Consider the following 17,771-nt stretch of genomic DNA (forward strand, 5'->3'; position numbering starts at 1 on the left):
GAACTGGCAACAAATGGTTTTTCATGAACACTATCCGTTTCCAACATAATGAAAAAATGTCCCCAATAACCATACATACATATTTTGATAAAATATTATTTAAGACTTTTTTTTTCTATTTTTCACTTTTAGCCACCACTTGCAAAAAAAGAGATGTTCAAGTTAGGTGCTAAACACCCCAAATAACAATGAAACACATTTTCACTGTTATCTCTGCCAGGAAACCCCAAGAAAAAGAGATGAACTTTTCACCAGGTACCATGATAACATGCCCGTCCTCAGTAAAGAGGAGGTGGCTTCAAAAACCCTTTCGAAATATGTGTCAAATTGTATTGCACAGTGAAAAAAGACACATACCCCCACTCATTCACATAGTCCTCCTTCCTCAGTTAAACACTCATCCTCATGTCCTCCTGGGTGCTCTTGCACGCCTCTGTTTGATGGTTTTGGTACTGACACGCAGCTTCCGCAGACGGTGCTGGCGTAGCCTCAGCTGCAAGTCCTTGGGGATTTTGCCCCCCTTTGCCAGAATCTCCTTCAGCCTCCACTTGGGTGTCTTCGTGAGGCGGAAGTCGCAGATGGTGGGGTAGTGGTCATACATGACGAAGCAGGTGCGGGTGGAGGGGTAATAGCCCTTAGCGCTGGCTGTCACCTGGTACTCGCCAGGATTCAGGAGGCGCCAGTAGTCTCCATCCGCCACTAGAAAAAAAGGACAACAGCAGGAGATGGCGAGTGAAAAGGCACGGTTTAAAATGAACACCTAATACTGCAACTGCTACTCATGGGTTGGTCACTCGGGGTCGAGTATATTGAGTATCCCTCTGGATCCTCAGGTGGGCATAGAAGCCAATCCTGGAGCTGCATAATGGGAGGACACCTGCACGTGACAGCTTTTTACGTGGAGTGGCTGATGTGCCTGCCACCACACAGTCCTTGGGGGTAGCCAGAGTCCAATGGCATGGAGAACCAAGACGAGTGGGGACCACCCTCTGTTGCAGCCTTCATCCACCTTCACTGTCATTGTGACCTGGAGACATCTTCCACCAGTTCCACCGTTGAGGTCTTTGTTGGATCGCGCTTCGTCTGGAACCTCCCCCTTGGCCAATCCGCTTTGGGTGACCCTACCAGGAGCCAAGCCCCGGACGGCATAGCTCTTGGGATCGTTGGTACATGCAAGCCTCTCCACCACGGCAAGGTGTCCGATCCAGGAGAAGAATCGTTACTACAGTGACGTCTAAAGAGAGATGGCTGATACATTTTGGCTGTAGCTAGTAAATCGGTCATTTATACAGTTTTGCCCACTGGGATAAATGATACTTACCTTATCTTACCATCTTATTTATCACCAGTCACATTAATATGCAGAAATCTTGACAAGTAAAGAAAAATGAAGAAATGTATTGCGCAGGGCAAACTCTGAATCTATCTGAGCCAGTTTAGTAAATATAATACATGGAAAAAGATGAACTCGAAATCATTCGCTTTTAAATCACGGAGAGTGTTTGTTGAAAATCAAAAATGTTTTGGTGTTATCTTGGCATGATGGCAACATTTTGACACTAGCGTTATGCATTAAAGGCTTTGGAAAATGATTCCCCTCTTGACTCCTATTTCAATTCATTTATGCCTGACCTGACATCTAGACCACTAAAACTATGCATGGATATCCTTCAGAAATATGCCAGTGACCCATTTTGGGGATGATTAAAAAGAAAAATAATTAATTAATATTAAAAATACATTCAAAAAGGTTCTGCATTGCTTTGTATAATAGAAAAGGTTTGTTATGTTTGAATAACCAAATATCATCACATGACATGAGAGAGTACCTGATCGGATGTGATGGTCTATGTCATCAACTTTTATGATGGCATCCGCTATACCGGCCTCCGTGTCTTTGTCACGAACTACACCCTTTAGCCCACGGTGGACCTAAAAGAAGAAAAATGAATAAATAAAACCCCAGAAGAAACAAACAAAACAGCTTTTGGGTCTTAGCACTGTAGCGCACATAAGTCCATCCACTGCTCACAGATATGTAAAATAAAATGTCTTTAAGTAAATACAGGAGTCTTGAATGCACTGCAGTTTCAACTGTCGGGGTCTCGGTTTTCATCAAGTGCCATTACTCTGACAGAGCATTTTTAAAATGTTTGAATAATCTCAAGGAAGAAGATGAAGAAGAAGATGATGATGATGATGATGACGACAAGGTGAACAGTAACTATAATTAAGAGGCGTTTGAAAGACCCTTATGGAGGTTATCAGACGACACAGACCTGCTCCATGTAGACCAGCAGAGACTCTCTGTTGTTCTGCCACTCCACGGGGAGCTCGCTGACATGGGGGAACTTATCACAGGACAGCTCCACCGTCACCTCAAAACAGTTGGTGTGCAGGTAGCTAAAATCATTCATACCTAGAAAGAAAGAGAACATGAACATGTGTGCGTACACACACACACACACACACACACACACACACACACACACACACACACACACACACACACACACACACACACACACACACACACACACACACACACACACACTTGCACTTACTTCCTGGTACGTTGTGCCAGTCTGCTCCATTGATGATGTTATTATATCTGATGAAGTCCTTGTTATGACAGGGCCGCCGGTCTGGGTTCGACATCACCTGTTTTATTTTTTCAAATGATAGCAAAATTTTATCAGCCAATATGGGGCACCTTACTCTCAAGCTGCTACATTCACTCACTCACTTTTCTAATGGAGTCTGTTAAAGGGGCATCCAAAACATTGTGGAGGGGCTGACACAGTTCACGAGTGTCTGAAGTGCACTCAGTTACAAGTCTAAGAGTAAATGGAGGTCATCTTGTACAGAAAAAAAGCCTTTAAATTAAATATTCCAACAAAAGGGGAGGTGCAGCACCCCCCTCCAAAAATAAATAAAAAAATAAAAAAATAAAAAAGAGGGACTGGAAGGTGTGCTCCAATAATCGGGGCACCATATTGCTCAGCCTCCCTGGGAAAGTCTACTCTAGGGTGCTGGACAGGAGACTACGACCGACTGTCGAACCTCGGATCCAGGAGGAACAATGCAGAGTCTGTCCTGGCCGTGGAACAACGGACCAAGTCTTTACCCTTGCAGAAGTGCTGAGGTTAGCATGGAAGTTTGACCAGCCAGTCGACATGTGTTTTATGGACTTAGAGAAGGCTTACGACTGTGTACCAGGGCACTCTGTGGGGGGTACTGTGGGAGTATGGGGTACCGGGGCAGTTGATACAAGCCATCTGGTCCTTGTATAACCAAATTGAGAGCGGTGTCTGCATCTCGGCACAAAGTCAAACACGTTTTTGGTGGGTGTCAGACTCCGCCAAGGTTTTCCCTTGTCTCCGATTCTGTTTGTGATATTCATGGACAGGATCTCAAGGCGCAGCCAAGGTGAGGAGTGTGTCCGTTTTGGGAACCTCAGAATTGCATCTCTGCTCTTCGCAGATGATGTGGTTTTGTTGGCTTCATCAGAACGCGACCTCCAGCATGCACTTGGGTGGTTTGCAGCTGAGTGTGAAATGGCTGGGATGAGAGTCAGCACCTTCAAGTCTGAGGCCATGGTTCTCTACCGGAAAATGGTGGATTAATCCCTCCGGATTGGGGATGAGTTGTTGCCTCAAGTGAAGGAGTTCAAGTATCTCGGGGTCTTGTTCACGAGTGAAGGTAGGATGGAGCAGGAGATTGACAGGCGGATTAGTGCAGCACCAGCAGTAATGCGGACTTTGTACAGGACCGTTGTGGTGAAGAAGGAGCTGATCCGGAAGGCAAAGCTCTCAATTTACCAGTCAATCTTCGTTCCAACCCGCAGAGCTTTGGGTAGTGACTGAAAGGGTGAGATCGCGGATACAAATGAGTTTCCTCGGTAGGGTGCCTGGGCTCAGCCTTAGAGATAGGGTGAGCAGCTCAGACATCCGGAGGGAACTTGGAGTAGAGCCGCTGCTCCTTTGCATCGAAAGGAGCCAGTTGAGGTGGTTCGGGCATCTAATTAGGATGCCTCCTGGGCGCCTTCCTTTGGAGGTTTTCCGGGCACGTCCAACTGGAAGGAGACCCCGGAGTAGACCCAGAACTCTCTGGAGGGACTACATGTCCAATCTGGCTTGGGAATGCGTTGGGATCCCCCAGGAGGAGATGGAGGGCGTTGCTGGGGAGAGAGGGATGTCTGGAGTGCCCTACTAAGCTTGCTGCCACTGCGACCCAACCCCGGAGAAGCTGCTGATGATGAATGGATATATTCTAAGAAAATGATAGTCAACCTTACATGCAAAATGAACAAATCTCCCTGTGCATCATCTGATTTGACAGGGCTCTTGGCCAGATCCTGCAGCAAGAATAACTGCCAGCAATAGTAAAGCTGCACCATACAGACCTTTAACCCTAACCCTTTGACTCAATATTTCACCAGTGGAAAATTTTCACGAAAAAAAGAAGAAGAAATCACAGGCAGAGGACAAACCTGATTGGTGCTGGCGTACACTGTGGCCAGCCAGCGGAAGAAGCTCTCGTCAGCAGTGGGAGTGTGGTCACGGGGTGCCCAGTCACGGGTCATGTCGAAAGGGTAAGTGACCACCAGCTCCCCACCGTGGAGGTTGGCACTGAGAACAAAGGGGATAGTCTGCATCCACTTGATAACGGCCCGGGTCTCCAACGCCACCTGGGGGAGGGATCGGAGAAACAGTTAGAGATGAATCGGAGAATACACTCAAGGGTACATGGAGCACTTAGAATAGAAGGAGGTTTTGTTTTTTTTCCGCAGATAGGAAATATTTATTTTCACTGTCTCCCCCTTCTCTCCACAGGGAAGTAAGATTAGGGATAAACTACAGAACAGTACCTCTTGTCTTGAGGTAGTAAGATTCAATGTCTCATTCAAGTATATTTAAAGCTGCCAACAGGAGTCTTGGGTTTTTCCTGGTTTTGCAAACCCTTGTGGATAAAAGCGGTCATGTTTCACAGAATGGCTTCATTTCAAAAAAGTGTTGCTTCTTGTAGCAAAGACTTACATTCACCCTCTGGTAGCTTGTGCATTTGTTTGGAAGAGAAGAGTGAGAGATGTTTTGGAAAAAACAGCTGTTTGCAAGATATATAGTGATGCGGTAATGTATCATTAATTGTGGTGATATAGCCCATCAGTGCGGATGGATTTTGTTAGATTCTGTGGGGAATCCGCCCTGGAGAAAAGCATTTGGAAACGTTATATAACAAAATCTTGGCGGCACGGTGGCGCCAAGATCTAAAATCTAAAATCTAGCCAAAATCTAATCTCACTGATGGTCTCATTTGATTATGCATCAAAATTAAAATTAACCCAAACTTTAAGCAGGCTGGATGCTTGCCGACAAGGGAGGTTTGAACCTGCATCTCTTGGTTGACGGTGTGAATCCCTTTACTCACTAGGCGCCGTTACCCTGTAAGAGACACATAAAGCTTACGAAGGCGTCCTTGGAGTTGTACTGTGCAGGGACCGGGAAGTAGTGGTTGATGAGTTTGGATTTGTCCGTCTCCAGCTCGATGGCGTTCCACATCACCGAGTTGAGGTCAGCGAAGTTGTGGTTCATGTCGATGCCCTCGTAGCTATACCGACCCAGCGCCCACCCTCCTAGCTCTGAACCCTGTCCATTAACAAAAGGAAGAGGTATACACTTTGAGCAATGGACTGAAAGAGAAGATGGGAGGAGAGAATGCATTTAATTATATACAATTTGAAACAATCTCCCCCTATGATCTATCAAATTATATTCAAATCAAATCAAAGCAAATTGCATTCGAAAAGCTAAACTAATTTAATCGAATTTAATTTAATCTACCTAGCTCTGCTTGCTCTATCGCACTCTAATTGAGGTCCTGTTTTCCCTTTTCCCAATGTCAGCATAGAAATATCAACAGCAACAACAACAATAATAATAATAATAATAATAATAATAATAATGCGATACACTGTCAAGTCTCAGAATGTCTTGCTCAGAGACACTTCAGCAGTGTCAGTGCTTGCCATCATGTAAGTTTGACCCTGCATCTCCTCAAACCCCTGGCTCACTCTGCTGCCATGCTGTTTATTATGAGTGCGTCTGCACTACTGTTACCAAGACAAAGCCCTGTTCAACTGTCAATTACAATTCTGATTGGGATGGGTTTTGTAATCATATCAAAATCATAATTTTAATTAGCACTGAAACGAGAGGACACTAGGCAAAACGTACAGCAGGGCTCCATTAATGAGCATGCGGTTATAAGAACAGTTTGAAGGCACCTTTTTGAGGGCCATCTCATAACCGTCGGGGTTCATGGCAGGCAGCAGATGGATGCGGGTTTCTTTGACCAGGCGAACCACACGCTGGTCTCCACGTTTGTACTCCTGACACATGTACTCCATCAGGTTCAGTAGCAGTTCCCTGCCAAGCGCTTCGTTCCCATGCATCCCAGCCACGTAGCGGAACTCCGGCTCTCCTGCAGGGAGCAGCAGGCCGAAAGGAAAAAAGAAAGAAAGAAAGGTTAGTGCATAGCTATCTGTATATTTTGTTCATTCTGCCATTGAAGTTCTAAACTCACTGAACCTCTGATCACCATCATCAGGTTGAGTGTCCTCGGATGGCTCTGACCCTCTCTCGCCACCCGTCTCTATCCTACATAGCAGCTGGAAGACCCTCAGATGGACATCCTGTGTCATCGACAAGTTGACCGATGTAATTTCTTGCAGGCCTTCCCACAAATGTCTTTCCATGTTTGGGTGACCAAAGTAGAGTGTCGCTTGCAAGTTCTTCCTTGCTCCTCCAGCAATGACTAGCAAATCGAACCCTTCGTTCTCAGATAGTGTTTGAGATGGCGGGGATATTGCCATACAAACACTTCTTTGTAGGATGCTTCTTCCAGGGATACGTTTAGTGCAGCATGCAGCATTCTGGTGAAAGCCCCATCAAGTCTGGATTCAAGCTGTTTAGTGAAGGTCCAAGAAGATGATCCATAAGTGAGCCTCTAAACTCGTGTGTTAATGTGTTGATAATGTATGTCTCCATGTATGTCCTGTGGTATATAAGTAAAGTATGTGTACATGTGTACTGTCTGTGAGGCTCTATACAAAAGGTGAAAACAAATATCCTCTCATAGGACAATAACGTATCTATCTGTTTATGTACCTATATTTTAAATATGTGGTCAAAGCCAAAAAGATGAAGACTCCGACTGAATGTCTTTTCGAGAAGATTTTTTTTGTACCTATCAAGATTTTGTGTATCTACACCAAGGTTTTGTGTAAATATCATTCAAAACCCTAATTACAATTTTTATCATTCTGATCCTGTCAAAGTAGAAGATCACTTTTCAGTGCTGTTGCTGTCTCGAGCCAAAAGCTTCACATCTTGCCAGTTCAGTGTCCAAAGGGATGACAAGTTATTCATCATTCAGCCCAATGCATTCATCCACACACACAGCGTTTGGCAGATAGGTCTGAAATCTAGCACATCCTCCCTAGGACCGTTTTAAAGAAGCAGTTACCCCCCCAGCACCTTGCCAAGGACACACAAACATCTGAAACCAGAGTCGCAAGCTTTCCTTACTGCAGATTTGACGGTCAATTTATTTGTGTATTTATGAATCCTGTCACATACTCACACCCAATACACAAACACAAACACGTGGATGTGCACACAGCTAAACATTCATGCATACACAAACACCGACACACACCAAATGTCTGCAACATATCAAACAGCTTCATAGGTTGTTTGGCTCAGAGAGCCTGTGCAGCCCCAGTAATTAATTCATATTTATTTACGCTGCAGATTAGCTGGACTCATAAGCTTGGAGATGGCCCGGAGGCCAAGAGGAGCACAGGAGCTGCCTGTTCCAATACTCAGGAGGCTTCTATATCCAGAGGAGGAGGAGCGTTTCCAAAAACATCTGCCCTTGAAAATGCTGCATATGGTACATCTGGAGGTTTTCAGAAAGCAAAAAAACAAAAACAAAAACAAAAACAAAACAAGGTCTATACATACATAACTTAGTTGGAAAAGCAATTTTGCTAGGTATTTAGTAGGCTTCTCTTTAAAAAAAAAAGTCAAACTGGCACATTAAAAGAGTTTGTGAATCAATTCTTTAATGCCCTATCCTTAATGATTTGTGCTCCTGCATTGTCCAAAAAAACAAAAAAGATCACCGGTTTGAATCCCCATGTTACCTCCGGCTTGATCAGGCATCCCTACAGACATGATTGGCTGTGTCTGCGGGTAGGAAGCCGAATGTGGGTATGTGTCGTGTTCGCTCTACTAGCACCTCCTCTGTTTGGTTGGGGCGCCTGTTCGGGGGGGGGGGACTGGGGGGAATAGCATGATCCTCCCACATGCTACGTCCCCCTGGTGAAACTCCTCACTGTCAGGTGAAAAGAAGTGGCTGGTGACTCCACATGTATTGGAGGAGACATGTGGTAGTTTGTAGCCCTCCCCGGATCGGCAGAGGAGGTAGAGCAGCGACCGGGATAGCTCTGAAGAGTGGAGTAATTGGATGGGTACAATTGGGGAGAAAAAGGGGGAAAATTAAAAAAGAAAGAAAGAAAAAAGCATGATATGGCTATGTAGCTTCTTTCCATCCATCCATTTTCCGAACTGGTTATCCTGCTCTCAAGGTCGCGGGGATGCTGGAGCCTAGCCCAGCAGTCATTGGGCGGCAGGCGGGGAGACACCCTGGACAGACCGCCAGACTATCACACAGGGCCGACATACGCACACGCACACGCACACACACACACACACACACATTCATACCTAGGGACAATTTAGTACGGCCGATTCACCTGACCTACATGCCTTTGGACTGTGGGAGGAACCCCAGCCCCCGGAAGAAACCCACGCAGACACGGGGAGAACATGCAAACTCCACACAGGGTGACCCGGGACAAGCCCCAAGGTTGGACTACCCCGGGGCTCAAACCCAGGCCTTCTTTCTGTGAGGCGACCGCCCTAACCACTGTGCCACAGTGCTGCCCTATGTGGCTTCGAATCTAGGGTCAAATCCAGGGTCCCTTGAGAGACAAAATTATCCACCAGTGCTAACCGCTAAACTTTCTTCCATGCTGGCTTGCTGCACAACAGCTTATAAAGACTGCATAATGTTTTCACCTTACGTTACCTGTTCAGAGCTCCATAACAGCTATGTCAAACAGCACATTCATATATATTGATTCAAGTCCTGTGTTAGCCTGCATTAGACGTTCATGCCTTTTTTATTTGTGACACAGCAAAGAAACATTATGAGGAAAGGCCTATTTAGAGATGGGAAGGGAAAAAAACAAAACAACCCAAATAAATAGAGCCTTTATATATTTATTTATCTATTTATCTATCTATTTATTTATTTATTTGTTTATTTATTTTTTACCTGAAAACCATGCATCAGGGTTGGCATGGACCTAATGTGTTCATGCCAACATGACCAAAATGTGCTGCTGTTTTTCCAAGTGTGCACTGTTATTTGCATCAGAGGTCAGGGAAAGTGTTGATAGGCTCAGGTTAGGATGGTGTCCCCCCCCCCCCCACACACACACACACACTCCCCCGAGGTCTCTGGTGGCCCATCTAACAGCATATCTAATGAAAACCAGGTGTACTGACTAGGTTTCACAAAAAAAAAATTTCCCCTCAGTCAAAAAAAAAAAAAGTTTATGAATGGGTTATCAAGACAGGAGTGATAACATTGGTGTCATTTTTTTTATAATTATAATAATAATAATAGGGTATATAAAATGCAACTTGAATGATGATTGATTGATTGAATCACTTTGGTTTTAACGTTTGAGGGATAGTGTAACTGAGGCTTTGGTTGGTCAAAATACTGAAGCTCGGTAGACTTTGTAGCTGGTGCCTGTCAGTGTATGATGGGTGGTCGATTTCAGAAAGAGTCCGGGAAAAAAAACAAAAACAAAAAAAACCTTTTAACCATTTCCCCCACTTGTTGTGGTCAGAAGAGTCGTTTCTGGCCATAAAAGCGAGTTATAGGGTCAAATTCCCAGAGTCCCAAACAGGAAAACACTGAGATTATCATAGAATCTTCAGTTGAGAGAAAAAGAAATTTCCTTAAATGGAGGGAACGCCATATTTATTCACCTTTAATACAACTACTGCAGCTATTCAAAAGTCAACTGACAACTTTCCCCGTCAAGGGAGTCTTGGCCAAGACAGCATCATCGAAACCAACAACCTATCCCAATCTACAAATTAAACCCACAAGCTGTTTAGAGGAAGAAAACTTGCACAAAGTGACATACCTGAAGAGAGGGGAGAGAGGGGGGACATGTGACTATGTTGAACCCGGTCAGTGGGCTATCCACTGTACCCACTGGCAGATGGTGTGACGACAGGAAGAGCTGTTAAGTTTGTGTACAAGGCCAAAAAAAACAGACTTTGAAGTGAGAAAGGAAATTGGTTGAGGCTGACTGAAGGAAGTTGGGGGGGGGGGTTTCATCCTGCAGTGAAAGGTGCCAGTATTCCCAGTGCTGCCTTCCACGAGTGACTAGAAGATCCTCTTCACGATATCATGCAAATGCAGGTGAATTTCTCATTAACTTCAACTTTGGTTGATATTTGTGTTTGTCGAATTGAGAGATTGACGATTTGACCCTTGAAAGTCTTACTAAAGCTTTTGTATCATTTCAAAACCACCATGGTGCTGAATCCAAAACTCGTCATTTTTTTTTCTTTCCTCATTTGCAAATGTGTGCACTGTGTGCAAAAATCTTGCATATATAAGATTTTAACTTGAAAACTGTAAAAGGCTTCACTACACTGTGGGAAAAATTATTAATAATAAAAAGAAAAATATCTACTGATAGGACAAGGAAGTTGTTCTTTCGGTTTTCCCATACACTTCATATATTTTGTTATTCCATTATAATTCTGTTATCCTCTTTCAATTTTGTATTCCGTAAATTGTGTAACACAACGTCCATTGAACATTGTCTGTCTTGGCAGAAAGATCCCTTCTCTTTTGCTCCTCCTGAAGTTTCTTCCTATTTATTCTCCCTGTTAAAGGTTTTTTTTTTTAGGGAGTTGTTCCTTATCCGATGCAAGGGTCTAAGGACAGGATGATGTGGTGCTGTAAAGCCCCTTGAGGCAAAGTTGTAATTTGTGGTATTGGGCTACACAAATAAAATTGACTTGACATATCACTTCTTTCTGGTGCAACACAACGTGTTTCAAAAATTTCTCGAGTCAACCGATATCATCTTGAACCAACCAAAGTAACCTATCCTGTTATCAGGTTACTGCCTCTTGGTTCAAGATCACTTTTAATACAGACGGTTATATAGCAGCAAAATGTCTGCTTGTCATTCCCGGGTATCTACTTCTGCTACCGTGTGTTTTGGCGGGAAACCCCATCGGAGCGGCTGCCACATGTGGTGTGGCCATGCCAGAGAAAACATTTCGGCAGCTCAGTGCAAATGAGCAGGGGTGTCACTCCGTATGGGTAGATGCTTTGCATAGAGAGAGACTATCAGTGTAATTTTGGGAGGCCGGCACACAGTGGTAGCCTTTGTCCTTTCTCATGCTGCGTCTGTCCTTCACCCGTGGTGCAGCAGTTTCCAAAGCACTCTTCTCTGAGTGCAACGACAGTGCAGCGGGCATGTTAAGAAGTGGATCTCCTACAAAAAGTGACTTCTGCATTGTGAATAGCAGACTGTACTAAGACTAATAAACTTAAGTAGTCCAGGCTGAAATGAATAGTATTGACTTTATAATGCATTAGAAAGGTGCAGTGTGAACAGATGTTATATCACTGAATGCTGCACAATCTGACACATACACACATACATACACTACCGTTCAAAAGTTGGGGATCACATTGAAATGTCCATATTTTTGAAGGAAAAGCACTGTACTTATCAATGAAGATAACTTTAAACTAGTCTTAACTTTAAAGAAATACACTCTATACATTGCTAATGTGGTAAATGACTATTCTAGCTGCAAATGTCTGGTTTTTGGTGCAATATCTACATAGGTGTATAGAGGCCCATTTCAAGCAACTATCACTCCAGTGTTCTAATGGTACAATGTGTTTGCTCATTGGCTCAGAAGGCTAATTGATGATTAGAAAACCCTTGTGCAATCATGTTCACACATCTGAAAACAGTTTAGCTTGTTACAGAAGCTACAAAACTGACCTTCCTTTGAGCAGATTGAGTTTCTGGAGCATCACATTTGTGGGGTCAATTAAACGCTCAAAATGGCCAGAAAAAGAGAACTTTCATCTGAAACTCGACAGTCTATTCTTGTTCTTAGAAATGAAGGCTATTCCATGCGAGAAATTGCTAAGAAATTGAAGATTTCCTACACCGGTGTGTACTACTCCCTTCAGAGGACAGCACAAACAGGCTCTAACCAGAGTAGAAAAAGAAGTGGGAGGCCGCGTTGCACAACTGAGCAAGAAGATAAGTACATTAGAGTCTCTAGTTTGAGAAACAGACGCCTCACAGGTCCCCAACTGGCATCTTCATTAAATAGTACCCGCAAAACACCAGTGTCAACATCTACAGTGAAGAGGCGGCTGCGGGATTCTGGGCTTCAGGGCAGAGTGGCAAAGAAAAAGCCATATCTGAGACTGACCAATAAAAGAAAAAGATTAAGATGGGCAAAAGAACACAGACATTGGACAGAGGAAGACTGGAAAAAAGTGTTGTGGACGGATGAATCCAAGTTTGAGGTGTTTGGATCACAAAGAAGAACGTTTGTGAGACGCAGAACAAATGAAAAGATGCTGGAAGAATGCCTGACGCCATCTGTTAAGCATGGTGGAGGTAATGTGATGGTCTGGGGTTGCTTTGGTGCTGGTAAGGTGGGAGATTTGTACAGGGTAAAAGGGATTCTGAATAAGGAAGGCTATCACTCCATTTTGCAACGCCATGCCATACCCAGTGGACAGCGCTTGATTGGAGCCAATTTCATCCTACAACAGGACAATGACCCTAAACACACCTCCAAATTGTGCAAGAACTATTTAGAGCAGAAGCAGGCAGCTGGTATTCTATCGGTAATGGAGTGGCCAGCGCCGTCACCAGATCTGAACCCCATTGAGCTGTTGTGGGAGCAGCTTGACCGTATGGTATGCAAGAAGTGCCCATCCAACCAATCCAACTTGTGGGAGCTGCTTCTGGAAGCATGGGGTGCAATTTCTCCAGATTACCTCAACAAATTAACAGCTAGAATGCCAAAGGTCTGCAATGCTGTAATTGCTGCAAATGGAGGATTCTTTGACGAAAGCAAAGTTTGATGTAAAAAAAATCTTATTTCAAATACAAATCATTATTTCTAACCTTGTCAATGTCTTGACTCTATTTTCTATTCATTTCACAACATATGGTGGTGAATAAGTGTGACTTTTCATGGAAAACACAAAATTGTTTGGGTTATCCCAAACTTTTGAACGGTAGTGTACATACAAAACCAAACTTGCACACACACACACACAAAAAAGAAAGAGCTGGTACCTTAGTGTGACATGTCAGGGATGGTGGTAGAGAGGAAGAGGAAGGTAAAGGGAACCATCACTCATAGTTCAGCAAGCAGACAGCCACAGGACAGTTTGTGTTCACGTGTGTGGACACTTACGTGAACTTTTTTACAGACTTCAGCAACTAGAATTTAGAAACATCATGTGATTAACTTCTGATTTTTTTTTACCCTGCCTGGTGTCTCATACTGTCTTACCCAGTTCATGTTTCCCCGGGTTGTCAGAAATCTCCATGACGTAGAGCTTGAGACCCATGTGGCTCTTCCCGATGCTGTAGATGCGGGTGATATCTGGGCACGCCTCGTGCACCGACTTCATGAGCTGAGAACACAAGGGAGATAGGTGGCAGATCTAGAGGTCGAAGCCCATAGGTTGTACACAGTGGGTCATTATTAGTTTAAATCAAGAGACCAGCTGGGGAACCTATGAATGCTTTCCTCAGTGATAGCTGCCAAGATCCCCTTAAGCAAGTGACTTTATTCCAAGTAGTTCCCATGGATCTGCACAGTGGCCACCGACACAAGTTTATGTGTGTGTGTCCTCGGCAGCTACCAGATGAAATCTGCGTATATGCCTATATGTGAAGCAGGTTGCTGTATGCTTAGTTAACTAGTCCAGGATAAATTGTGGTTGAAACAAAAAAAAATTTCTGTTTTTTTTTTTAATGATTCTGACACTAAATTGATACTTCAGGATGGTACATCCATGGCAAACATGAACGTTATGCTCAATAATCATTTTATTGTTCTCACTCAGCTGACCATCCTTTTGGTAGAAGAGGGAATCACCATCAAACCAGCATCAAAACTAGACATTTAATCCTTAGTGAATGCTGATGGATTCTATGTGTTGAGAAGTGGCTTCTTTTTTCCCCCTTTTTCTCCCCAGTTGTACCTGTCCAATTATCCCTCTCTTCCGAGCCATCCCGATCTCTGCTCCACCCCCTCTGCCGATCTGCGGAGGGCTGCAGACTACCACATGCCTCCTCCGATACATGTGCAGTTGCCAGCCACTTCTTTTCGCCTGACAGTGAGGAGTTTCACCAGGGGGACGTAGCGTGTGGGAGGATCACACTATTCCCCCCAGTTCCCCTCCCCCGAACAGGCGTCCTAACCGACCAGAGGAGGCGCTAGCGCAGCGACCAGGACACATACCCACATTCGGCTTCCCACCCGCAGACATGGCCAATTGTGTCTGTAGGGACGCCTGAGGTAACACAGGGATTCGAACCGGCGAGCCCTGTGTTGATAGGCAACGGAATAGACCGCCATGCCACTCGGACGCCCCTGCCATAACTTGTAAATAAATAGTGAATGAAAAAGTGGACTATCCAATTTTTGCACCAACAGTTGTTTGCAGTAGTTTTGACCCCAATAGGAAAAGGAAATATTTGGAGCAACACAGACCTTGATTCACACACCGCCTTGCGCTGATGGGTAGCAGACGAGCTTGTCAGCAGGGAATTAACCAGACAGACAGCCTCTCCACTAAAAGAACAACCCCGTATTACAACGTGTGCTCTTCAATTTAGCACCAATCACCAGCCAAGTATTGGCCAATTTTTGCTGTAACAAGCATGTTTAGAGGTCTGAATGATGGCTGATTACCTATGAAGGGGTATCTACCAGTGTGCAAGAACCAAGCTGGCAAGTAAGTCGCCAGCTGCTTCTTTTCACCTGACAGTGAGGAGTTTCATCAGGGGGACGTAGCACATGGGAGGATCACGCTATTCCTCCCAGTTACCCCCCCCCCCCCAAACAGGTGCCCCAACCGACCAGAGGAGGCACTAGTGCAGCGACCAGGACACATACCCACATCCGGCTTCCCACCCGCAGACATGGCCAACTGTGTCTGTAGGGTACCCGACCAAGCCGGACGTAACACAGGGACTCGAACTGGCGATCCCCGTGTTGGTAGGCAACAGAATGCTACCCAGACACCAAGAAGTAGCTCCTTGTAAATTTAGTAAAGATTTAAGTCTTAATCTTCAAAGGTTTAAGTCTTAATCTTCTACAAGTACACACATAGGCTAACATTTTGTACTGTTATATACAGTATGTTTACCCAGAAACAAAAATCACATTACAAGATTTCAGCTTGTAGTTTGAAGAGATGTTGCCCCTCATAGAGACGGAGACATAGAGATAGAGAGAGGTAGAAAGAGAGACAATAGGGCACACTTCCAGTCTAGCAGAAACTCTACCACACTGGAAAAGTAACCTAACCACTGTCTCTTCAAACAGCCCCGCTGGTGGTGGCAACACAGTAAGGACGGGGAAAGTGTGAAACCTCACATAATATTTGCTCTTTGATGATACTGAGACCACAGACTGTGGGAGACCAGAAGCCACAAGGTTATGGATTTCTAGCCTCACTGTAAAATCACAGTAACAGATAGCTGAAACCCTCCTTCTGCCTTCTGTGTTTGTGGATAAGGTTCGCCGGGTAAATTAAGGAACAATGGGCACTCTAAGAGTGATGTGTAAATGGTAAATGGATTACATTTATATAGCGCTTTTCTAGCTGCAACAGTCACTCAAAGCACTTTACAATCAATGAATGCCTCACATTCACCCATACACACACACCCATACACAGATGGCGGTGTCAGCCATGCAAGGTAACAACCAGCTCATCAGGAGCAGTCTTGCTCAAGGACACCTCGAAATTTTTTTTTACCCCCCCCTTTTTTCGCCCCAATTGTATCCGACCAATTACCCCACTCTTCCAAGCCATCCTGGTCACTGCTCAACCCCCTGTGCTGAGCCGGGGAGGGCTGCAAACTACCACATGCCTCCTCCGATACATGTGGCGTCGCCAGCCACTTCTTTTCACCCGACAGTGAGGAGTTTCACCAGGGGGATGTAACGCGTGGGAGGAGCATGCTATTACCCCCAGTTCCCTCTCCCCCCCGAACAGGTGCCCTGACTGACCAGAGGAGGCGCTAGTGCAGTGACCAGGACACATACCCACATCTGGCTTCCCACCTGCAGACACGGCCAATTGTGTCTGTAGGGATGCCCGACCAAGCTGGGGGCAGCACAGGGATTTGAACCGGCAATCCCCGTGTTGGTAGACAATGGAATAGACCCCTACGCCACCTGGACCCCCCCACACCTCGACATTTTTGTAAAGAGGAGCCAAGGATCGAACCGGCAACCGTGCAGTTACTAGATGACCTGCTCTACCTCCAAGCCTCTGTCGTATACTGTCCTCTGCCTATCATTTTCCTTATTGTCTATTGTTTGTCCAGAAGACAAAGTGGGACCCAGTTTTTTTGTACCTTGTTTCTTTGTACCGAGTACGCCATTATGAACTGTCAAACACTACATGTTGTTAATGTGTCTCATGCTGATCTCAGAGCCATTATCAAAACATTATCATGCTGAACATCACTGCAACGAATGCCATCGTGTGGTGATAATCACAGTCATCTCCGTCTTACCTTCCTCATCTCCTTGTAGCTGTGGTGTCTGAAGTCCAGTTTGTCTTTGGACTGTATCGGCTCTGTCTGCCATGCATAGATATTGTTAGGGTCTACGAGGAGGCAAGAGAGGACAAAGGATAAAGTAAGAATAATTCACTTACAAGAAATTTCCAAGGAATAATTGAATGACGCAGGAGCAACTTGACATAAAACAGTACAAGAATACAGTCTGGGGCACATTTTGGCACGACAGCCAGACTTTGTTACAAAAACAACAACAACAACAACAATTACAATAATTGTATCTTTTAAGTTACATACGATGTAAATTATATATGAAATATAATGTGGGCAAGATACTGTCATTTGCCTCTGAGTAATGGACAGGGTAGGGTATCAGTATCCAACCTTGTGAATCAATGTTGAATGAACTGCGCGTTGCAAAGATTACCTCAAAACAAGTTAAGAGTTAAAAAAAGGGTAAGTTCAAAATGTGAGTCATATAGTAGAAAGGAGCAAAAGCAAGAAGCATAGAAGAGGGCAGAAAAGAATAGCAAAAAAAATGAATGTGAAACCGAAGTTAAAATCAAAGTAACCTGCCAAAAAATATCCACAAAACATGCAATCAGTCAGTCAACCAAAATCAGGAACTGATGGAAAAAACAGCACGTGCTCAAGAAGACATTGAACCATAATGTCCTCATGTTTTTGTGAATATTCATTTAGAAACATATCTCAACCAACACGGGGATACAGGTTCGAATCCCCGTGTCACCTTGGGCTTGGTCGGGCATCCTGACAGACACAATTG

At 44.5% G+C, this 17,771-nt stretch overlaps 1 protein-coding gene across 1 annotated transcript in view; it reads right to left on the reverse strand.

Annotated features, from left to right (window-relative positions):
* Positions 1–403: 403 nt before the first annotated feature.
* The window catches only part of LOC130110517 (probable carboxypeptidase X1), a 31,475-nt gene continuing 14,107 nt past the window's right edge, over positions 404–17,771 (reverse strand). Inside the window, exons 7-15 of the mRNA XM_056277643.1 lie at positions 16,979–17,070; positions 13,731–13,854; positions 6,287–6,483; positions 5,469–5,648; positions 4,493–4,690; positions 2,565–2,661; positions 2,280–2,419; positions 1,830–1,932; positions 404–699 (exon numbers count right to left, since the gene is read on the reverse strand). Of these exons, the coding sequence (XP_056133618.1) occupies positions 404–699; positions 1,830–1,932; positions 2,280–2,419; positions 2,565–2,661; positions 4,493–4,690; positions 5,469–5,648; positions 6,287–6,483; positions 13,731–13,854; positions 16,979–17,070 (1,427 nt within the window). The remainder of the gene's footprint in view (positions 700–1,829; positions 1,933–2,279; positions 2,420–2,564; positions 2,662–4,492; positions 4,691–5,468; positions 5,649–6,286; positions 6,484–13,730; positions 13,855–16,978; positions 17,071–17,771) is intronic.

The sequence above is a fragment of the Lampris incognitus genome, chromosome 1 (assembly GCF_029633865.1).
Source record: "Lampris incognitus isolate fLamInc1 chromosome 1, fLamInc1.hap2, whole genome shotgun sequence".
NCBI classification, from domain to species: domain Eukaryota; kingdom Metazoa; phylum Chordata; class Actinopteri; order Lampriformes; family Lampridae; genus Lampris; species Lampris incognitus.